A 24906-nucleotide genomic window follows, 5' to 3' on the forward strand; every position below is an offset into this window, starting at 1 on the left:
TAGGCTGTGATAGCCAAAAGATGGACTTTATTTGAACCAAATGTAGCAAATGGGGTAGAATCACTTCTTTTTGGCAAGTAATTGGATCCTGACATTTCTGTTGACCAGTGCTTCTAAAACTCTTTAGAATGACAAGCTTTTGCAGCCCATCTAGCTTTAGGAGTACAGTTTGCTTCTAACCCTCAGAAGCTGAAATCGAGCTCCTTCAAGAGATGATAAATGGATATTCCTGACTTTGACTCATTTGCTTCTGTTTTTCTTTTGTTTTGCACAGAAATAGCTGCGGCCTGAGCTTGGGGCCGCAGCCTGCGGTGTCTTGGTATTGTCCATAGGATGCAACCTCTATTCAGGGGGCCAGAAGGGGACCAGGCTACATAGACAATTTAATGTAATTACTTGGAGACCAGTCCTGTTGGGAGCCCATTAGGATGGAGTCAGTCAAATTTAAAGCTTTGTGCTTAATTTGTAACTCACTCTTTTCCTCCAGTCTCAATGGTCAAAATACTTTGTTTACAAAAGAAATGCAACATAACACCAGCAGATAGGTATGTTTGTGTTCCCAGTGATGTGTGTGTTCTCGGCAATGTCTTATTTAAATTAGATTGACCAATGACATATCTCCACAGCTTCACATCTCTCCATCTTCAACAACAACATTTTCACTACACAAATTCAGCACTCACGTAAACGGAGTAAGAAGTAAACTATACCCATATATAATGCCTGTAACATAAGCCAAAGAAAGTCTCTGATGCTCCAAAATACACACCAAGACTTTTGTCATCCACCAAAAATCAATTTGCGACCCATCAATAGGTTGCGACTCACAGTTTGGGAAACACTGCTGTTAACAACACAAACAAAATATTTTTCATTTGAACTAATAAATTGTGCTTGTGGCTCCCTTAAAATGTCTATAGATGCTTGAGGCAAATCCATTTTCCATATTGTTTGATGTCAGGAGCAATGCTGCCGAATTACTGGTCAGGAGACAAGTTTGTGGGCCAACCTCTTGTGTGACTTTATGAATACCCATAGAAGATCCAGGAACCCTCAATGTCTAGGCCACTCTGAGCAATCAGGATCATAGTTGCTCCGGAGACTCAAAGCTTCAAAATGGCTGCAGGTATTAGTGTTATTTGTGGAAAGACAGAGTAATTTTGTCCACTGTAGCAGAAGTCTATTGCCCAGAGAGCATTGTTCTCATGCCTGGACGAAAAATCTTGGCCTTTTTTGTTTAGTGAAGCTGCAAAAATATCTTTTGGCTGCCGGCATTCTGAAAAATGTTTCATTTTAAAACCCACTTGCGGTTTTCTTTGTTAAAACATCTGAGAAAGTGTGCTCGACAATGCTGTTCTACTAGCAGACAAATTGCCTTTAATGTTAAATTTCGGTCTCGGGCCCCAGGTCAGATCTGTTAAACCAACAGAGAAAATGTTCTTGAACTGGTTCATCCCTGTTTGTTCAAGTATTGAATGGCCACTGTGTTGCCTGATTGAATGAGAATGTTGTGCGTCATCAGAAATGGTATGAAAGCCTCGAGAGCTAGGTGGACGGCTCTGACACCTTAGTAGATGATGAGTTTCAAGCTCTCCCGTCTCAAACAGTGGCTATAATTTAAAAGGTGACCTAGGTGGGGTTTCCAGATGGCTAGGGACACATCCGTAACTACTGTCTGAAAAGTAGGATGTAGCTAAAACGACAAACCTTGTTGGAGATGAGGTTTGTTTGCACCAAATAAGGGGCTGCTTTGCTGCCCTTGCGAAGAGAAGTTTATTTTAGGAGTCTCCTGTGAAAGCAACACTTTTCCTGGTGCTGTGTCAAGGATTGTTCTTGGAAACCATTGGGCATTTGCCACTCTTCTAAAAGCTGTGATACAGCATCTGTTCCACTGGAGTGGTTAACGGAGGGAGAAGAAATCATTGTTTATTATTTGAAAGTAGTCGCCCTGATGAGTGGAAGGGCTGGTTCTAAATCAACTTGTTTCATGATCTTCGTCTCCAGTGGTATGGGAACAATGGGCCTCTTTGTTGCTGCTGATCTTGCTGCTGCTTTAAGCGCCAACAAAGAGACTTAACCCTCCGACGAGAGTAGCACCTACAATCTGTCTCAGTTAAATCTGTAAAATCTGTGCCTCTCCCTCAAACCAATGGTTTTAAGAGATTCAGCCTCATTTTGCATTCATTGGATCTCGTTCTCAGTGTGCTGACCACAGAAAAGAGCCTCTGAACTGTAGATTTGAGATACTAAGTTGTGTAACTTGCTCCAGAGAAATAAAGGTTTATAGGCACTGGAAGAAAGAGTGCTGCAGCACCCCCACAAATAATCACGCTGGAGTTCAGGAGGTGAATTAGCAATAAGGATGTCTTTAAATTAAGGGTTTATCTTGTCTTCAGTCAAATTCCTGGTTACTTAGAAACTGGTGTGTATTTTTATTTCTTTGACTGCAAAGTGAGAGGATTTTGTAAAAGTGACCTAGGTGACAATCATGCTGGGGTACAGGAAACAAATAGAAAGACTGCAGAATGCCAGTTTTTTTCTAACACACATTTAAATATTAGTACATGAACTATACACATATTTGAAATTATATCAGCAATTAGGAAAGCACAAATGAAGCACTTTTTTCTAATTCTGGAGTGCTATGGAAACAAAGATTTTAGTAGTATCAAAACATATCAAGACACTTTACTTGGTGATGCACAATGGATAAATATTAACTATAAATTCTAGTTTGAAATATTATCATTTTTGCGGTACATAGTTTTACCAGTAAAAATGCATGTCGATGCAAATTTAGTGGCCATTTCAACAGGAAATATACTGTCTGTATAAGACAAAGTGCTACGTCAGCAGTGCTCCAAAATGCACCAAAAGGCTAGATACCATACTTTTACAACTGCCCTGATGAATGGGTATGCTCATTTGCCACACTTGTCTTTTTTGTATGAGGCTTGGATTTTGCACAGTCCCTATGCCTTTTGGGATATAACATTAATGGCAGCACCCCCGCTCTGAAAATTGTTCCAGCACCACTATAAGGGATAGCCAAGAAGACTGCTGTAAAGTAATCCCACTGCAATAGCTGGCAGCCGCTATCTCAGATTCTACAGCAGCCCTGATGACTTAATAGGACAGCAGTAGCTCTTTCTGAATGACTCCTTCAAAGTGATGACAGTAGTCCTAGAGTAAGTAAGTCTTCAGCAAACCTCTGCATGCTGTACAATGGTTCACGTTGGCCCAACAGAGACTGCTCTTGGCGTTATGAACACAGTAGCAGCAGTCAACAGCTGAAATCCTAGAAAAACTGTCAGAGAAGTGAGAGTGTATGATGAAGAAGTTTCCACATCAGAATGGGAGGACATGGATAGAGATATACAACATCTTCTATTCCTACACTTACGCAAGGGCTGCTCAAGCTCTACATTCTCGGATGGTAACACATAGGAACTGTAACAGGAAAGTACCTAGGTGTTACTGCTGTCTTTTGTATAGAAGATATAGACAGGTGTCTTTCTACTTGTGCGGGCCTCGGTGGAGGGGAAGAATGAGAGATGTTCCCGTAATTGGTATCCCCATGGTATAGTGAAGCGCTGAGTCCTTGGAGAACTCCAACTTTGCAGGGGTTGCAGAAAGTGCTAACCTCTTTTAGAGGCAACATCATGTGAAGGACAGTGAGTACGATATCAATGTCTATCTCTTTGACGTTGAGTTGTCTTGTGAAGTCAAGTGTGGCAATGAAGTCACATGGTGAAGTGATGTCAAGTGGTGGCTCAATCGTTAATTGTGCTTCAATAGCAAGTCTAGTTTTGACGTTGAATGGAGTACAGCTGACTGTTCTGGTGACATCAAGATGACTAAATATGAATGTGATGGAGTTCAGAAATTTGAGTCTGCAGACTTGCCTGGTGGCGAGTGACGATCGTGACAGGTCACTGACGTTGACAATGACCCCGTTCTCGATGGCAAACTAGTTGGTGACATTATGGACACCCTCGACATCAAACAGGAATGTTGCTGAGAGTGAGGTTGCCTTTTTCGCTTTGTTTAGTAATTTTCTCTCTTTGGAGCTTCACACACCTTGTTCAAATGTGAAGCCGCGTGACAGACCATGAAATGGTCTATGGCAGCCTTCTTCCTTCCATATTAAGGACACTTCACAAAAAGTGAAGATCTAGTGCTTGAAAACTGATGGAAATAAAAAATGGAAAAAAAAACACCTTTTTGATCTAACACTAAAAGGAGTCTATGAAGTAAAGGGGTTTGCAGAGTCTGAGAATATTTTTGAGCAACAAATTTGGTGTGAAAACACCTAAAGTGATCCAGGATCCATCTCACACAAGTCAGAAAAAAGAGAAGTGACTGAGGCAACTGCCAGTACAAGGCATAATGAGATAAAGAAGGCCCTGCATACTTCAAGTGGCAATGTGTTTATTTGACTCTCCTAATGCAAGCCTTTCAGGGTCCTCTTTACTCTCTTATTAGGCAGCAGGTTCTCCTCCGATGTACTGCAAAGTAGTATTTGGGATGTCATCCTGGTTTAATGACGTTTTGTATAATCTAAAAATTAATAAAATATCTTCTGGGGGATACTTGCTGCAATACATTATGATGGACTCTAAACATTCTCACAAATCTGTATATTTAATGTTAGTGTTTTGGGCTGCCTGCTGCAGGGAATTATTCTAATTAAGAAGAAACTTAGAAACACTTTAACAAATCGAAGGGTGTGGGGCACCTCCTTTGATCCGCTACCAAGCAGTTTACGATCCTAAGGTAAAAAACATCCTGAATTGTAAATGATCATTTGAGGGTCAATACACCTAAGCGTTCAACAATAACATGCAGTTGTAAGGAATGATTTCTTTAGCTCACAAGCGTTTTCTACTTTGTACTAATTTTCAGTTCAGTATGAAGCAAAATAATGAGCTAATCAAATCTGTTGTCCCCGATTACCTGCTCCACCACCTATACAGTTCTTTTATTCCCAAGTTAATTTTTAATCACACTTGAAGGTCAAACAGGGGGAACATCAGAGTGCTATTGTCATGAACTGGTAACTTTAGTCTCTTGGTTTGGTTTCTAAAGTACAGCTTCATTCTGATACCAAATAAACAATGAGCAAATGATGTCTTCAGTTGAGAGGTTTGGGCAAAATGTACTACGGTATTTTCCAGTCGCAAACTCGGTGGATTGGCGCAGGGTTTCGCAGGGTTTGTGACACCAAAATAACATTTTCGTTTTTTGCGACTTATTCCAAACCTCAATTACAAAGCAAAGCCCCCTCCTAACAATGAATTGCGAGATATACTAGGGGACCACTGCCAGATGTCTTTTTCATACTGGAAACTAAACTTGTATTTGAAGCAGCAATAGTTACTTTAAGGAACATAAACTGTTTCAAAAATGGAAATGCAAACATGTAAATGCTGCACTACTGTTCTTTGCAGGTCACCATCCCTATGTTTGTGGTCAATCAGAGTTGGTTGCAAATGGAAAACTCGGTTATTAACATTTATTAGCCAGGTAGTTGTGACATGACCTATTAGTTGATAGGTTGCACTGCAGAATGAGAGAAGGTTCCAAATCGTGCTCCATTTGCAACAACTACTTGTGACCGGTCTCTATATACATACAGTCCTATATTCCTTTTTCTCATTTAACCCATTTCTGTTTTGCTGAATGAAATGCGCTGTCATTTCATTAATAAGCAATTATGTAATTGTATCCTCTTAGTGCATTAAACTGTATAATGTGCTACTCGTTGTTGCTAACTGCATAAAATTAGACAGAAGCATGAAGTATGAATGTCATGACATAAATAAAAAGAAAAATTGTATCCCCACCTTTTGATCTCCTTGTACTTTCTGGAGCTCTTTCAGAGTTCTCTCCAATTTCACTTTTTCATCCAATGCGCCTGTAGCCTGTGAAAAAAGAGAACACAGAAAATAATGGCGCAGATTGTACAGTACAGCCACGCAGTTCATAGTTAGAAGCAATGCAGCCACATACCCTTCCGTAAAATGGTAAATAACATCATCTTGTTTCATCATAAAAAGCAATCAAATACAATAACATCGAGGTATGCCTTTAATTTGAGGAAGTTCCTGGCATCCCCGAATTGACTCCAGTACAAATATTTATGAGAAGTGCATATATAATAGTTGGCTTAAATGCATGATGATGTGGATTTTGATCTTATTCAGGGCAAATAATTGTGAACTGGACTAACGCGGTCAACGACTTGATACAGAGATCATGCAACCGCATGTGGTCTAACAGGAAAATCTTGTTTGGTCTCTGAGATGATCTCACTACTAGTGTCATTACAATGAAGATGCCTTGCTGCTCTGCAACTCAGATTTTATCAGAAGAATCATTCAGCATGGTAAAGAAAATGTTTTTGTTCAACATAAATTGTTCTTAAGACTAATGAGATGCCAGAAACTGATACAGAGAACATGCAAACATACATGACCAGAAAGGAAAATCATGTTTAGTCTCTTGACATGATCCCAATACAAGCGTCAGTACAATGAAGATGCCATGCCCTCCAACTGGAATTGTATTAGAATCATCATCCAGTGTGGTAGACAGTTCTTACACATCCAGATAATTGCTCCAGGGACTCATGGGATGCCAGGGACCTCCAATGTTTCATTTTTGTTTCAAGTAAGGAAATCTGACATTAGCCATAGAGAAAAGTTAGCACTTGTGAGATATTTTCCAGGCTCCACCTTATATAGCTAGCACCTTGTTAGACGCTAGGCCCTTTATGTAAGAATTTGTGAAGATACAGTTTTTTGGATTCCTCAGTTGGTGTTTTGAGATGACAATTTAAAAAAAACGTACATGTAAAGGGATTACATTATGCACTAATTACTACTTTAGGTTTGAAGGACATACTTCTCAGATATGCCCATACATCAGGTTTTACTCTAAGTAAGATTACATCTGCAGTGGCTTAACAAGAATTAGCCACCAGGTTACAGGTTTTGTGATCGCTAAACACACCATATTGATTACTTTACTTTGGCCAGCATCTATGCTGTGCAATACAATACACATATTTAGTAGAATCAGCTTAGCTAACGGCTACTGAGCTATAGCTTTCCAAATTCAAACTTACTTCAAACTCACAAGCTATCAAAACACATACAGCACATGGCAAATATAGAATTTTTGTCTCGAATAAGAGAAAGTAATAAAAATATGAGCAGGTACAACAAATCAAATAACCTCACTTCATTCTTGGATTGGAGGAAGTGGGGCAATCCTTGGGCGGACACTTCCAACCATCACAGGGAAGGAGGAAAAATGTGGTAGAATCACTGGAGAGGAGTAATGGTTTCCAATCCTCACTAGCTGGCTCTTCTAATTGAAGAGGTAAAAATATAAAATAAAATGTGAACTTGTAAACTCATTTTGGAGCAGAAATATTTGGTATCTTTTTCTACATTTCTAGTTCACCAAGCTGCATTGAAATTTTAAATACAAGATTGGTTCATACCAGTACAACAACAGGGTACAGCTTACATAATATAGAAACATACAGGGACAGAGTCAAAAAGATTTTGCTGCGACATTCTCTTGTAATACTCCTAAATTCAAGGAGTAAACCAGAATGAGGCTAGGAGTGGGTGCATGCAGATGAAAAGCCTTTGATGCTGCCTTGGCTCTAGAAGAACAAGCATGAAGTCTTGGAGGCGGCTTTCCCTTCCTCACTGAATATCTGCTTGGCAGTCGTATCTTTCGCTGCCTTACTGCTTGGAGTGAGCCCACTGCTGTGTGCTCCTTCTCCCAGCCTATGGCCCTTGCTCCATTTCCTCTGCTGCATGTCTTGAGTCCCCTGTTCTACACATCCTTAATCCAACCCTGCAGATTTCCTACTTGTTCTACCTCTATTTGTGAATGTTTTTACTTATGGCTCAGGTGAACATCTCTGCGCCTACATTTTCTTTTAGGTGGGAGTGAGTGAGGGTTCAAGGTAAAGTAAAAGACGCAGAAATCCTCCTTTTATCTCCAGGCTTATTCAATGCTTTCCTCCTCTTTCTATACAACATCAATGAAGACACAGGGAAGAATACGGCACAGTTCCTGAATGGTTGGGCATGAGCAGACACTGTCTGGCTTGAGGGATGGGAAGTCTTCCTTATTGTTGGGAAAATCTGGCAGTAACGGTTTTCATAGGAATGAGAAAGCTGTTAAGTTCTGGTCACTGCATTACAATGCAGTTGACGTTTCTTTGTCTAATCTGGATCAGTCCTTGCTTCAGACAGCCAGTGCTCCAGTCCCGTTACCTTCATGTCTGCAGTGCCGGTCTTCTTAGAACCGGATCTTTATTCAGTTCTCCACTCAGAGGGAATTTTTTTTTATGCCAAAAGCGTTTTTCTCCTAAAGACAGGTGAGCTTCTCTGAAGGCATGGGGCCTCTTAACATGTCATAGCGTGGGGTCAATGTGGCTGCTGAAGGGCATAGCCTGTTTTTGGAGGTGCAAAAACCAAGTAGCCCGAAAGGTCACCACATCCAGCCCTTGACGAAGGACAACAATGAGATAACTGGACAAGGGTTACTGTAGACAAAAATAAAAGAAAATCAAAATGTTTTAGAGCTATCTGTATATACAGTACTCAAATGTCCTCTCATTTGGCCTATCAAATAAAAAGTGTTTGTGCATCAGACAGAATTAAGAAGAATTACTAAATTAAGTGCAAGTGGTTATAGTCATGCAGCAGAAGATGTATGTTTTTCAGAAAACAAGCATTGCCAACACTGCGATTTAATAAAGCAGGTTTATTGTGCAGGTGCAACAGTTTCTGGTTAACAATTACACAGAGGTGCAAAACAGGCCACCATATACAGTAAATCTAGCAACTAAGGACAATTACCTGTGTTTCTATAGTCTTCAGTCTCAATTTCAACTTTTCATTTTCCTCATTAAGTCTTGCAATTTCCTTTCGAATGAAAAAAAACAATGAATAAATACTTGAATTTTCCCTTGATTAAATGAACAAAATTAATTCCTCATCTATTTACGAAGTCCATTTCTGGAATACCAAGAAGATATTTTGCAGAACAAATTGCCTAAACTTTACATTCATCTGAATCCGAGTCATATGGATTGTACAGATTACCAATCTCTTAATACTCTTGATGTCTGCTGCACAGTAAATCTCTATCAAAATAAGTTGCTTCTTATACTTTAAGCAATTCATTTTAGTTATCCCCAAAGTGCATCCTTTGTAGTTCACAGAATCCATTAGTCAGCAGGAATTTAAAGCAAAAAGGAAGCAGAATTGGGAGAATGTTGGAATCTCATGCGTACACAAGGTCAGAGTACATACAACTGCAATCACCTAGTGGTAGACACATTGTAGCAGTAGTTAGGGTGACCAGAGATGGGGATTTTTCAGATTTTTGTGCCTTTATAACTTTGTACACGTTTGACGAATATCATAAAACTCTGCATACCTCCTTCACCTGGTTCATTTTGGGAGGACTAAAAGTTCTGCGGCACTAGGGTAAAAGGATGCAAAGAAAAAAGAGAGATCCCAAAACCGGCTTCAAATCCGATGCATTTTCCAGAGGCTTTTTTATTTCATATAGGGCAAAAACCATCATCTGGATTTTTATGAAATGTGACAGCTATTATGCATTAGAGGACACCAATATTCTGTGAGGTACTGCAGATAAGTAGAGTAAGTAAATGTTAAGGTAGAAGGTTTTTCAACTTAGTGATATCTTGTAGCACTATTCTACTAAAAGTAGAAAGGAAGCCCTAAAGATAAAGCAGACTGCATGTGTAAAGTTTTAGATTTACTTCATGAACAACTGAAAGACCCATCTATGGCCACATGCTAATGGAAACCTGTGAACAAATACATAACAAATATAATACATCTTAACCTACATACGTTTTCTTTGCATGCTCTCTGGCTCACATATAAAACTGACCCAACAAGCCAAAAAAAAAACATCTTTCTTATGCCCCCCTGTGCAACAAAATAAAATATTCAAGTAGCAGTGGGCCACACAACCAACTTTTTGCAGGACATGTAATTGTTCTCTAGGAAAACACAATAATCTAAACTTTTATAACAATAACAATGATTGCCTTTCATTCACATTGGCCTTCATATGTAGCACAATCCTACTAAAAGGACAAAGGAAGCACAAAAAATAAACTAGACAGCATATGTACAGTTTCAGAATTACTACATGAACAAATAAAAGACACATTTATGGTCACATGATTATGTAAACCAATAAACAAATTCATAACAAATACAATTGATAAAAAGAAAGAAATCACTTTAAGTCCAATTGCCAATCTGTAGTTCTGGTTAGTATTCCCAAAGATAGGAATACCTCCCTAATAATTTTCCACCCGTTTGACAAATCAGCACAAAACCTTCAAGACCGATAGAGTTTTCTACATTTTGAGATTATGTAAATGTTTGTGGTGATTCATTAAGGGGGGGCGAAGATAAAAGGGGGACCTAAAATGAATTTTCCTACCAATGCATTTTCCACAGACTGTTGTATTTGATATAGTGTGAAAATGGCTGGATGGATTTACATTAAATTTGGCAGGATTATACATTATGGTGCAGGTATCATGCTTTTTCAGTACTGCAGTTAAGTGGGGTAAGCATTTTGAAGTCATTTAACCTTAGTGGCATCTGTCACAGTGATATTTTCACCGATTTTCTCTGTTTTGTGACACTACCGCTGTACATGGCCGTAAACATATTACAACAATATAAATAAATCTCTGTAGGGAAATGCCTCTCATGGCATGGTTACCCCCTAACATTTTGCCTTTTGTTGATGCTAGTTATGATTGAAAGTGTGCTGTGACCCTGCTAACCAGGCCCCAGCACCAGTGTTCTTTCCCTAAACTGTAACTTTGTCTCTATAATTGCCACAGCACTGGCACAAAGATAAGTCCCTTGTAAATGGTATCCCTGGTACCAAGGGGACTGTGGCCAGGGTAGGTCTCTAAGGGCTGCAGCATGTATTATGCCACCCTGGGGACCCCTCACTCAGCACATGCACACTGCCTTACAGCTTCTGTGTGCTGGTGGGGAGAAAAAGACTAAGTCGACATGGCACTCCCCTCAGAGTGCCATGACCACAACCCACTGCCTCTGGAATAGTAAGTCACCCCTCTAGCAGTCTTACAGCACTATGGCAGGGTGCACTATACTACAGGTGAGGGCATAGTTGCATGAGTACTATGCCCCTACAGTGTCTAAGCCAATTCTTAGACATTGTAAGTGCAGGATAGCCATAAAGAGTATATAGTCTGGGAGTCTGTCAAACACAAACTCCACAGTTCCATAATGGCTACAATGAAATCTGGGAAGTTTGGTATCAAACGTCTCAGCACAATAATTTCACACTGATGCCAGTGTGGGATTGATAGAAAAATGCACACAGAGGGAATCTTAGAGATTCCCCTGTATACCAGTCCAACTACTAGTGCTAGGCTGACCAGTTTCTGCCAGCCTGCCACATCCAGACAGGTTACGGGCCACATGGGGTGAGTGCCTTTGTCACTCTATGGCCAGGAACAAAGCCTGTACTGGATGGAGGTGCTCAAGCCTGATGTTACAGAGCCCGAGGGCACTCCAGCTAATGGAGCTAGTGGAGATGCCCGCCCCCCTGACACAGCCCCCACTTTTGGCGGCAAGTCCGGAGGAGATAATGAGAAAAACAAGGAGGAGTCATCCTCCAGTCAGGACAGCCCCTAAGGTGTCCTGAGCTGAGGTGACCCCTGCCTTAGGAAATCCTCCATCTTGTTTTGTAGGATCCCACCCAATAGGATTAGGGATGTGCCTCCCTCCTCACAGGGAGGAGGCACAAAGAGGGTGTAGCCACCCTCAAGGACAGAAGACATTGGCTACTGACCCCCAGACCTAAACACACCCCTTAATTGAGCATTTAGGGGCGACCCTGAACCCAGGTAACCAGATTCCTGACTACCTGCAACAAGGACTGCTGCCCTGAAAGCCCTGGAGAGACGATGGAGACGACAACTGACTTGGCCTTAGCCCTACCGGCCTGTCTCCAGACTCAAAGAACCTGCACAGTGACGCATCAAGCAGGACCAGCGACCTCTGAGGACTAGGACTGACCTGCACCCAAAGAACCAATAGACTCCTGTGGACAGCGGCTCTTTCCAAACAGCAACAAAGAAACCATCTTTAAAGAGTCTCCAGCCTCACTCCGGAAGCATGAGTCCCCAAACACTCTGCACCCGACGCCCCCGGCTTGTGTCCAGAAGAACCAGCACTGCAGAGAGGACCCCCAGGCGCCTCCAACGACGTGGACACCCTGAGACGACCTTCCGGCACCCCCACAGCGATGCCTGCAAAGAGGATCCAGAGGCTCCCCCTGACCGCGACTGCTCAGTAACAAAACCTGACACCTGGAAGAAGCACTGCACCCGCAGCCCCCAGGCCCGCGAGAAACCAACTATCAGTGCAGGAGTGACCAAGCAGGCGGCCCTCATCCTAGCCCAGTCAGTGGCTGGCCCGAGAAGCCCCCCTGTGCCCTGCCTGCGTCGCCAGAGTGAAACCCGGGTCTCTCCATTGATTTCTATCTGAATGCCGACACCTACTTCACACACTGCACCCGGCTGCCCATGTGCCGCTGAGGGTGTATTTTGTGTGCCTGTTTGTGACCCCCCCCATGTGCTCTACAAAACACCCCTGGTCTGCTCCCCGAGAACTCACGTACTTACCTGCTTGCAGACTGGAACCAGAGCACTCCTGGTTTCCATAGGTGCCTATGCTATTTGGGCCCTACTTTGACCTCTGCAGTTGACCGGCCCTGTGTTGCTTGTGCTGGGTGTTTTGGGTTGCCTTGAACCCCCAACGGTGGGCTGCTTATGCCCAGGAGACTGAACTTGTAAGTGCTTTACTTACCTGAAAAACTAACCAATACATACCTCTCCCAGGAACTGTTGATTTTTGCACTGTGTCCACTTTTAAAATAGCTAACTGCAATTTTTTCCAAAACTGTGTACATTACTGTTTTAATTCAAAGTTCCATATTTACCTATGCCAAGTACCTTACAACTTATGTACTTACTTGAATTCTGAATCTTGTGGTTCTAAAAATAAGTTAAGAAAATAATATTTTTCTATGTAAAAACCTATTGGCCTGGAGTTATGTCTTTCAGTGTGTGTTCCTCATTTGTTGCCTGTGTGTGTACAACAAATGCTTAACACTACCCTCTGATAAGCCTACTGCTCGACCACACTACAACAAAATAGAGCATTAGTATTATCTAATTTTGCCCCTATCAACCTCTAAGGGGAACCCTTGGACTCTGTGCACACTCTCAGTTTGAGCTAGTATATACAGAGCCAACTTCCTATAATCTCCCTACCTCATGCCACTTTAATAAAGTGGTGCTAGGTAGGGACCGACTACTTACCTATATCTATGGTCCTAACACTGAGCACAGCCAAAGTGTAGTAAAAACATTATTGCTGCCTGTTTGGTCACAAAAAACAGCAATTATCCAATTATATACTGGCTTGTCATCACCATGTACAACGGAATACTTCAAAGTTATCACAGTATACTGTGGTCCAAAATATAAATAAGGACTAACGGTATTACCGGATTGCGACACCCTTGCCTCACTCAATGTGTCGCATGGGAAATGCAATACTCAAGTCAGATTTACAAAGTAAATCAAGGCCACCACGTGTGGGCCTGCGTTGATTGGTTAATCTGGAAAAACCCAAGGCAGCGCAATTCGCTGTTTTGCTTTACTCTACACACCATAAGCTACACTAGTTGTTCCCAGCCTTCTGACTTATGTGGACCCCCACTTTATCCTTACTGGAACCACTACTGAGTCCTTATTGAAATGCGGGGACACACAATGAGTCATTACTAAAAGCTGGGGACTTAATCTGTTAATATTATATAATTTGCTAAGCATTCGCGGGCCCCCTGAGGAGGCTTCGCTGACCCACAGGGGTCCGCGGACCACAGGCCGGGAACCACTGATCTATAATGCTGTTGAATTTCATATACATCCGTATGCCACGCCACTGTAGCCACTCTACTACACACTATTCCATTCTACACCTCTCCATCGTACAAGACTCCACTATACACTATAATACACAACACCACTGTAAGCCACGCCACAGAATGGCCTATATGCAATTCCATTTAAGGCAGTCTACTATATGCCACTCCACTCTACTCCATTCCAATGTATGTTACTCTACTGTACGTTACTACACTCTACGCCATACCAGTGTTTTGCACTCCACTCAACACCACTTAATTCTACTCTATTCGATTGGACCCTACTCCAATGTATGGCACTCCACTATACACTATTACACTCTACCTACACCACTGTATGTCACTCCAGTCTAGACCAATCCATTATATGCCACTCCACTATACACTATTACAATCTATGCCACTCCACTGTGCAGCACTCAACTTGATGCCACTTAACACTATTACACTGTACACAACTCCACTCTGCGTCAGTCCACTCTACACTATTACAGTTTGCAACTCCACTCTACCCCTCTTCAGTGTACATCACTTCACTGCATGCCACTCTGCTATATGCTACTCCAGTATAAGCTTATCCACTCTACTTCATTCCAGTGTATGCCACTCCACTCTATGCTATTCCACTGTAAGCTACACTATACATCACTCAAGTGTTGCCACTCCATTCTACACTATTCCAAAGGAGGCCATTCCACTATATGCTTTTACACTCTGCCCCACTGCAGTGTATGTCACTCCAGTCTACATCACTTCACTGTATGCCACTGCACTGTACTCTACTCCACTATATGCTATTCCACTATATCCTACTCCACGCAACATCAGCCTACACCAATTCACTCTACAGCACTCCATCATATGCTAGTCCTTTGGACGCCACTCCACTCTATGCCACTCCCCTGTATGCTATTTCACTCTACCCAACTCCACTGTACACTACTCCAGTCTCCACAACTCCTGTACTTCACCTTAAGCTATTCTATTCCACTCTACGCCACTCCACTGTACTACAGACTATGCTATTCCATTGTACACCACTCCATTCTACGCTATTACACTGTATGCAACTTCAATCTTTGCCATCTACCGTATAAGATTCCACTCTAACCCACTCCACTGCACGCCATTCCACTGTGCATTACTACACTATTACAGTTTACACCACTCCACTGTTCGCCACTAAGAACAATCTGCCAGGGTAAAGGTGGCTGCCCCACTGCCAACAGGCTGGCAGTGAAGACCTCCACATTATGAGTGTGGTGGGTTGGCTGCTGCCAACTTGCCACATCTCCACTCATACCGCCATGGCGGTCCGGACCGCTGGGCCGGAGATGATCATCTCCGACCTAGCGGTCCACAGAAGACCGCCGACGGTATTAGGATCCGCCTTTCCACCACGGTTTCCGCGGCGATAGCACCACCACGAAACCCATGGCAGAAAGGCTACCGTGACAGGGAATTTCTTCCCCGTCACCGGTAGACGACTCCCCCCACAGCAAGCACTAACTCCCCCTCCATACACAGCACCGCTCCCCCCTCCAGACACAGTGTCCCCCGGCCCCAAGACAGTACCCCCCCACCCCATATACATGCACACGCACAGTCACCAACACACACCACGCATACACTCATTCACCTACACGAATCCATACTCGCATTCACTTCAACATTCACTTGCATGCATTCATACTCGTATTCACCTCAGCACTCACACACATTCAACCACGGATACTCACACCCATCCAAACACGCATACTCACATGCAGACAAACATGCATTCACCAAAACACTCACACTCACATACACACAGTTACATGGATACACGCACTCACTGCAACATTCAGACACACAAACAACCATGCATACACACATTCATGCACACACGCAGACACCACACACAACACCCCGCCACGCCCTCCAACCCCCTCCCCTGTTGGATGATCAACTTACCTGGTCCGGGGAGGAGGTCATCCGGCAGGGAACTGGTAGGGGTGCTTCTATCACCCGCAGCCCCCCACCAGCAGGACACCACCAGGCCGTATTATTGCACATAATACAGCTGGTAGAGCCATACTGGTGGGGCAAGGCTGGTGGTGGAACCGCCACAGCACCTCCGACCGCCAGCACAACTACTGCAGGATTTCCACCCAAAATGTGTCGGAAATCCTGCAGTACTCCAATATGGTGCTCTTCTGGCGCCCACTGCTTTGGCGGTCTTCTGAGAAGACCACCAAATTCGTAATGATGGCCAATATCTAGCTGCAGATTGCTTATCTTTGAATTTCCCAGGCCTCAGGCTGCATCCAGAAACTTTTGTGTGAGTAGTAAAACCCTAGGCTCCATCGGGTGGCTTTGTTCAGTTCCGCACGTTGCCGGTATGGTTGATGCCGGGAGTGACATTGCGGTCACCTATATAGGCCCCACCCAGGCACGCAGACGTCAGCTACTTTTCCCAACTTTCCACGCCAGGAGCGCAGAGCCATGAAGTGAACTGACAGGTATGTGTCCAAACTAGAGCCCTGAAAGAGGAGTAAACCTAGCTCTAGAAATCTGCCCGCAGAGTAGGGAAGCATGGGTGGGTCTGTAAGTAATCTGCAGCTAGATGTTCTCTCTATCAGATAATGCATTGCTGAAGGTAAGTAACTTGTTTATCTGATAGAGACTTCTGACTGCAGATTCCTTACCTTTGAATAAATATCCAAGCCATACCATCCTGGTGGTGGGCTGCGGACAAATGTATCTAGACTAAGATGTCCTGCTGGACCTAACAGGCAAAATGCCAGTCTCAGCAGACCTGACTGTCCAGGCAGTACTGTTTAGCAAACTTATGCAGGGATGCAACCCAGAGAAAAACCCAGCTCAAAATGGTTTGTTTCTCTACTGCCCAACCTTTCTTAGCTCCGACATAGCCCACAAAGAGTTATTAGTCCACCCGGAACTCTTTTGTCTGGTCAAGGTAGAACGACAATGCTCTTTTTGGGTCAAGACAATGGATTTGCTCCTCTTCTTTAGAGAGATGTAGAGGAGAATGAATGGTGGGCAGGGTAACAGACTGTCCCAAATGGAAGTGGGTCACCACAGGAGGGAAGACACACGGGTGTGAATCACCACTTTGTCAGGGAAAACAGTAAGATAGGGAGGCCTGGATGATAAAGTTTGCAACTCACTCACCCTCTGTGCAGATGCCATTGCTACTAAGAAGGCTGTCTTGATAGTAAGCAGCCAGAGGGGACAATTGTGTAGCGGCTCGAAAGGAGTACACATAGGGTAGGTGAGAACCAGGATCAGGTCTCAACGAGCAAAATGAAGAGTGAATGGGGAAACATGTGTACAAGCTCTTTGAGAAACCTATTTACAATAGGGGACTTAAATAAAGAGGCTGGTCAGGCAGTCACAGGAAGGCGGACAGAGCAGAGAGAGAACCCTTATGAGTGCCCATAGCAGGGCAAGGGTAAGAATAAAGAGAAGAATATCAGGAAGAGATGCAGAAAGAGGATTGATAGATTTTCAGTGCAATTTTTTTAAAACAATTGCCATCTGCAGGTGTATACCATTCTAGTGGAGGGACGCTTAGCTGCCAAGATAACATTACAGACGCCAGGAGGAAAATCAAAAGCTATCAACTGCTGACGCTCAATCTCCACACAAGGAGGTGAGGAGAGGACAGTTTTGGGTAGAGGACCCTCCTCTGCTGCTGCGACAGAAGATCCTCCGGAAGGGGCAGCCTGATCGGAGGCTCAATGCTCCTTCTCAGAAGCTCAGGATACCAGACTCTCCATGCTCAGTCTAGAACCACAAGAATTACTTGTGCCTGGTCGTTCCTGATCTTCTTAAGAACTCCGGGCAGAATTGGTATGGGCAGAAAAGCGTACATGGGGCCAAAACTCTACTTGAGATGAAAAGCGTCTCCGAGCAACTGCCACCTTGGAAACTCAAATGAGCAGTACTGCTGACATTGCACATTCTCTTCAGAGACGAACAGATCTACTAAGGCTCTACCCACTGCTGAAAGAGTCCTTGCGCCACCTCCAAATGAAGATGCCACTTGTGATCCACTAGGCATCGACGGCTGAGTTTATCTGCCCTAGTGTTTAGAAAATCTGCCGGGTGTTGAACCACCACGGTTATGCCCTGCTGTTCCAGCCATGTCTACAGAAGCAGGTCTCTTGACAAAGGAACCACGAGCCCCCCACCCCCCTTCTTTTGTAGTACCACATGGTAGAGGTATTGTCCATGAAGACTTGCACTAACTTCCCCTTGACAGAGAGAAGAAATGCTTTCAATGCTAGCCAGATCGCCCTCAGCACCAGCAGGTTGATGTGGAGTCCAGATTCTGCCAGAGACCAGAGTCCTCTGATCCCTTCCTCTCCCAGATGGTCGCCTGACTTCCTCTGAGACATAGTAACTTCAGAGAAAAAACACAGCCAAAAAACACACTGTAACTGCCGAACAGCAACAGTAGCTCCCTCGAAGATAACTGTTTCGAATGGCACGGAAAAAAGGGAACTGACGTCGGCACGTCAGCGAGGACCTATTATTGCCTGTATGACATCGGGGGCGTCGCGTGGGCAAATGTGATGTCCTCGTCGACGTGCAGAAGCTAGGAAGAAGATTTCCGTCGAATGCTGGCGCAATGGGAGTATTCATTAGGTGAGGAATCCACAGGTAGTTGTATCCATCAGAAGTGATGCATCTGTCACTGCTGTCAGGTTTGGTTGGGGGAAGGGAGAAGAGTCTGCCTTTGACCCAATTGCAATTCGTAGACCACCACTACAGGTCTTTCACAGTTCCCTCCGAGATCTGGCCCACGTCGGAGAGATTTCCCTGAAGCTGCATCCACTGGAACTTCAGGTCCCACTGCAGAGCCTGCATATGCCATCCGGCATGATTCACCAGCAGGATGCAGGAGGCCATGAGCCCTAGCAGCCTCAGCGTCAGTCTCACTGAAATCCAAGATAGAGGCCAAAACATCGGAATCATAACCTGAATATCCTGGATTCGCAGCTCAGGAGGATAAGCCAGAAACTTCACTGTATCCAGAACAGCTTAGATGAAAGGTAGCATCTGAGAGGGAGTCAGTGTGACTTCAACAAATTTATACTGAACCCCAGTGAATGCAGGATGTCCGCTGTAGTCTGGAGGTGGAAAACGACAGCCTGGGGCTAGTCTGCCTTCAAAAGCCAATCATCGAGATAGGGGAAGGCTGAAACTCCAAACCTGCGCAGGTGAGCTGCGATCACCACATCACCTTGGTGAACACCAGAGGGGTGTTGATAAGGCCAAAGGGAAGCATGGTGAACTAAAAGCGCTCATCGCCTACCTTGAACCGCAGGTAACACCTGTGGGCAGACTGGATGGGGATGTGAAAATACACATTCTGTAAGTCCAAACTTACCAGTTAGAATCATTGGTCAAGAGCAGACAAGACCTGAGCCAAAGTGAGCATCCTGAATTTCTATTTTTTGAGGAAGAGATTTATGGGTCACAGGTCTAGAATAGGGTGAAGACCCTTGTGTTTTTTGGGAATCACAAAGTAGCCGGAATAACAATCACTGACTACTTCAGATATTGAAACCCTTTTTAACAGCACTCTTGGCCAAGAGAGCTGTAACTCTTGTGTTGGCGGTGTTGGGGGAGGGAAAGAATGGAAAGGGAGGGAGTAGCCCCCGCTGACTGATCCACAAGACCCATTTCTTCTATATTATGGACTGCCATTGGAGGAGATGATGTTGGATTCTCCCTCCAACTGGGCACCTGAAGTCTTGGAGAATCAGACCAGGAGGGCTTAGAAGCTCAGCTGCCGGTGGGGGTTGGTGGAGGACGACTCCTGGCTATCAGACTCATGGAGTCAGAATGCACCGCATCCACGTCCTCACACATTTTAGGAAGCTTACGTACGACAGTGGCTGGCATAGAGTTGGCACTGTGGCATGCCACTCTTGTAGCCACAAAAGAAGCGAAAGGCAGACTGGGGGTGAGGTGTCCCTGAGTGGCCCCAGGACTTGAAGTGCTCCAGTACCGAATCGGCCTGATCTCCGAAGAGACAAGTCCCGTCGAAGGTTGTGTCCATGAGGTTGGCCTGGACAGCCCCCGAAAAGCCAGATGTTCTCTGCCAGGCATGGCACCTCAAGGCCACAGTTGAGAAAACTGCTCGGCCCAGCGAGTCAGTCATGACCAAACCACACCTAATGATGAACTTTGCTGCATCACACCCGTCTATCACCTTGCGCAACCGTATCCCACAAGGTATGGGAATAACAGCCCAACAGGCATGAGGTGTTCCTGGACTGCAATGCTACGCTGGAGGAAGAAAACATTTTCTTGCCTAAGCTATCCAGCCTATTGGATTCTCTGCTCAGGTAAGCAGCAGGGAGCCCTCAATGGGAAGTTGAGGCTTGGACTACCAAGCTCTCAGGGGTTGTCTGTTGGTTGAGGAAACTAGGATCACCCCTGGCGGGCGATGGTGGCAGGCAATTGTCCTGTTCACAGGAGCCCCTGTGCTGGGCTTGGACTGTTTCCATTAGGACACTGGTCAGTGCTTCATTAAAGGACAATAGGGGTTCAGATGAGGAATCCCCAGGCTGAAGCACTTCCGTCAAGAGGTGTCTTGACTTCTATTGAGGGAATTTTGGGGTCAAAGACTTTCCCTGCACTCTTCACCACCACTGCATAAGAGGCTCCCCCTTCCTTAGCCACAGGGGGTGGAGAGAGCAAGCCATTATCTGGAGAGGTGTCCAGTCCACTGGCATCTCCTAGTTCCTCGTACCAGTCCAATGAAGTTGGGGATTCTAAACAGGCCAGTAACCCCTCCCATGGATCGTGGTCACGCTTGAGACACCACAAGCACATCAAGTGCAAGTCCGTTACCGACATGGTGCGCCGACAGGCGCCACATGGCTTGAAACCTGCCTTCCTTGAAGGCATCCTTTGACAAACTTTCAAAAATAGTCGACAAAAAAAGTTGTAGCAAGTAAGTGCTAACTGGCATGGAAAGAAATGAACTGACAACTGAGTGCCTGGGTAGAGCATATACAGGTGACCGCGACATCACTTCTGGCGCCAATGACGCTGCGCAGAACCTAACAAAGCCATCCGACTGATCCAGTCTCACCCCTGGGAAATTCAAAGGTATGGAATCTGCAGCTAGAAGTCTCCATCAGATCTATACGCTATTACACTCTTTCACTTTATGCCACTCCACTGTCCTCTACTCCACTCTATGCCACTCCAGTGTACTGACCTCCACTCTTTATAACTGTACTCTACATAACTCTACTACAGTCTTTGCCACTTTACTGAATTTCACTCCACTCTACCCCACACACCCCACTGTCCAATGTTGTATTCAACTCTATGCCCGTACATTCTATTGTACAACTCTCTACTCTAATCCACAACAGTTTCCAACACTGTACAACACAGCACTCCACTCTACTGTATGAGACGCCACTCCAATTTATAACTGTATCCTTGACTCCACAATACGCCTCTTCAATATCTGCCACCAAATCCATGCTAATCCACTGTCCCCCCCACTTCACTCTACACCATTCCATTCTATGCTATTTCACTCTTTGCCACTCCACTCTTCTATACTGTACAGTATTCCACTGTATGCTACTTCACTTTACAGTAACCCATCCTACGCCACTACAGCGTATGCTACACCACTCTATGCTGCTCCACTGTATGACACTCCTCCACTCTATATAACTCCACTCTATAAAAGTCTACCACATTTTATGGCACTCTACAACATTCTACTCCACTCTATCACCATACACTCCACTGTCCAACTCTATACTCCACTCTGTGCCCTTACACTCCAAAGGCCAACACACTATTCCACTATACAACACTTTTCTATACGACACAGCACTCCCCTCTACCTTGCAAGACCCCACTTCAAATTTTAACAGTTTACTTAACACTTAACACTCTCGCTGTTGAAGAGAGAACAGAATATGTCAAGGAGAAACTACTGCTGCCTTACTAATAGGGAAGACTAATGTTGCAGACACACCACCAGAAATTATGCTGGTCTACCTAGTGAATTTGGGGTAACTGGCTTGCTGCTACTTCCAGCAGTGTAATTTGTATACAAGACCGTCAAGTAAGGGGGTGTAGCGAAGTAGCCAAAGATGGCGGACATGCCTTGAGACTTCTCCAGGGCCCGGACCTCACAATCTTCTCTAATCCTGCCTTCTGCCTGTGCTTTGGAGAATCGTCTGCTACCCCCAAGAAACCACCTCCCTTAGCTGGGAAGCGCAGGATTGGTGCGAGGCTCCATGTGGCACCAGAAACAGAGTGACAGCCTGACTTGGCCGCCCGACCTCCTACAGCCACAAGTGCAGGCCTGCCACGTTATCGGTGCCTTCCCAGAGCTGGTGGAGGAGCCGGCTCACAGCGGCAGGGCCTCGCGGATGGCAGCAAAGTGCTGCCCACCCTGGGTCTCACGGAGACCCTCATCAGAATAGCGACAGAGTGCTGACAATCCACAAGCACACAGGCCTTGATGAGCTGGGGGAGGCCCTGAGCCCCTCCTCCCATCCTCACTGCAATACCCACCAGATGCTGAGCGGGCAGAGAGGACCGTCCAGCCCCGCAGCGGTGGCACGAACAGGCTCCTTGCTCTTGAATGAAGGGATAAGAGGCTGTGGCTCTCGCCCGTCCTTTCTTCAGTGGCAATCCATGTCTGACAGATTGCATAGCCGCGTGAGCGGGCCCCCAGCGCCCAAGTGAAAGGCTCGGAGGCTGCGGCTCTTGATGCTCCCTTCTTCAGCCACAATCATAGGCTGACTGGGACTGCACATACCAATCCACTCATCAGACCAGATCAACAGGCCTGAAGTGATGAGTCCTCCGCCCCCAGCTACCTTACCTGAGAAGAATGATCATCACAAGAGGCGGGGGCCACTCCGCATAGTGTGCTGTCAGAAGGTGCAGGGAGCAGGGAAACCAGAAGGATTAGGCCTCGTGGCTGGAGCGTGGGCCTACTTAAACAGGTCAGACAGGGGAATCAGGAGCCTACCGGATCCAGCAGGGGATGTAACATACGAACCTCAGCAGTAAGCCAAGCTCGGCCTGGAGGGGTCTACACCATGAGTCCCCAGACTAATTTCTCACCTCACTGCTCAAATCCGGTGGCTCCTCTGGGACCAGAGAGGCAAGACCCCGAGGACCCCCTTCACTGCTCATACCTCATTTGAAGCGGAGGTCATTGTTCATCTCCTAGGACCCACACAAGCACACAGCCGCTATAACCCAAATCCACTCCCAAGCTGAAAGGCCCACTGCTTGAACGCAACCAGGATCCAGGCAGGCGAGCAAGGTGGAGGACCCGCAGTAAGGAAGGTGTGTGACTGTGAACGTTAGACATGGACAGGGGGGCCAGCTCTGGAGCCCGGGGGGGGGCTCACAGACAATGGGACATGACAGGAGGGGGGCAGCATGTCGCCCCACAACAGCCTCCCTACCCTGGACACCCACTTGATAAGGTCCCACACTAGGGGACTCCCAGACATCTTTTCCCTATGAAGGCAGGAATGGACTTGGCTGTGCTCTGCTAACGACTGGAGGACTCTAAAGCCATACTGACCATCACGACATGAGTGGCTCCCTGGAGGTGGGACCTCTTGTATATAGCTACTAGCTCTACTCTCCCAGCTCACCGCCAGCCTAAAAACATACAGCACTGCCCTACCTGGGATTGGAGAGCCCTCACCAAAGACAGTCATGGGCAGGAAGAAATCCATGAAGACTCAGAGCTGCCCACACTCACCTACACTCCAGAATGAGGAAGGCCATGACCATGGAACCAGGATCCCATGGCAGTCAGAGGACTCGGTCGAGAAATCTTACAAGTCAATGTAACCTCCCACACGCTGGTGAAAGCACGCATAGAGGAAATTTGCATATAACTTTACCTTCTCTGAGAGGATCAACGGAAACTAGCTTCCAGGGTCACTGACCCAGAACATCACATCTTGACGATAGCATTGCAGATGAAGGCGCAGGAACAAAGAATGTGGGACTTCCTGGACAGAGTACAGAGACTGGAATCTCTCACTGAAGATGCCGACGGGAGAGCCCACTGCAACAATATCCAAGTAGTGGGCCACCCAGAGAGTGTGGAAGGCTCAAGGCTGATTACCGAGTCCCTTGAGGAGTGGCTCAAGACTTGCACACCAACTCAACCACTTACCCCACTTTTACATGTAGAGGGCGCATGGTAACCCGGCTCGCAGACCTCTGCCTGGAACACCTCCTCGCCTGGTGGTAGCATGGATGCTCCACTACAAAGATAAGAATGCTATCCTGCAAGTGGTAAGACAGGGGGCGCCCTTGGAATACAAAAACTGTCAGGTCTTGCTATCCCCATATTTTACAATGCAAACTCAGCAACACCACCCTACGTTTTTTGCAATGAAACACAGACTCTGGGAGCTGCACGCCCAATACTTTCGTCTCTTCCCAGCAAAACTGAAAAGAATGCATGAAACTGGCACACATTTCTTTACAGAAGCAATTTCATACTGGGTTGTAACCCACTTTGAGGGCAGCCAGTGCCCCTCCAACAACAACAGCAGCTAAGTCACACTCCAGACACTGCAAAAAACCAGAGAGGTAGACCTCGCAGCAACCTCAGTAACACGCACAGGGGCCCATCCCCCTGGCATCTTGGCCAGAGCCAACAATTTTCAATAGAAGCAGCATTTGCTTTGCGTCAGGCTTCGCCCTCCGAGCACCACTGCACAAGCAATACAGCAAGTGATGACGAATGTTACCAGAAAGGGAGCAATGGGAGGGACTCCTGGTAGGCCCGACAGTGACTCTGTGGTCGGT

At 45.4% G+C, this 24906-nt stretch overlaps 1 protein-coding gene across 1 annotated transcript in view; it reads right to left on the bottom strand.

Moving 5' to 3' along the window:
• LZTFL1 (leucine zipper transcription factor like 1) overlaps positions 1 to 24906 on the bottom strand; it is a 282737-nt gene that overhangs the window by 125560 nt on the left and 132271 nt on the right. Inside the window, exons 6-7 of the mRNA XM_069216332.1 lie at positions 8889 to 8954; positions 5847 to 5924 (exon numbers count right to left, since the gene is read on the bottom strand). Coding sequence (XP_069072433.1) covers positions 5847 to 5924; positions 8889 to 8954 — 144 coding nt within the window. The remainder of the gene's footprint in view (positions 1 to 5846; positions 5925 to 8888; positions 8955 to 24906) is intronic.

Source organism: Pleurodeles waltl, chromosome 2_1, assembly GCF_031143425.1.
Source record: "Pleurodeles waltl isolate 20211129_DDA chromosome 2_1, aPleWal1.hap1.20221129, whole genome shotgun sequence".
In the NCBI taxonomy this organism is placed as follows: domain Eukaryota; kingdom Metazoa; phylum Chordata; class Amphibia; order Caudata; family Salamandridae; genus Pleurodeles; species Pleurodeles waltl.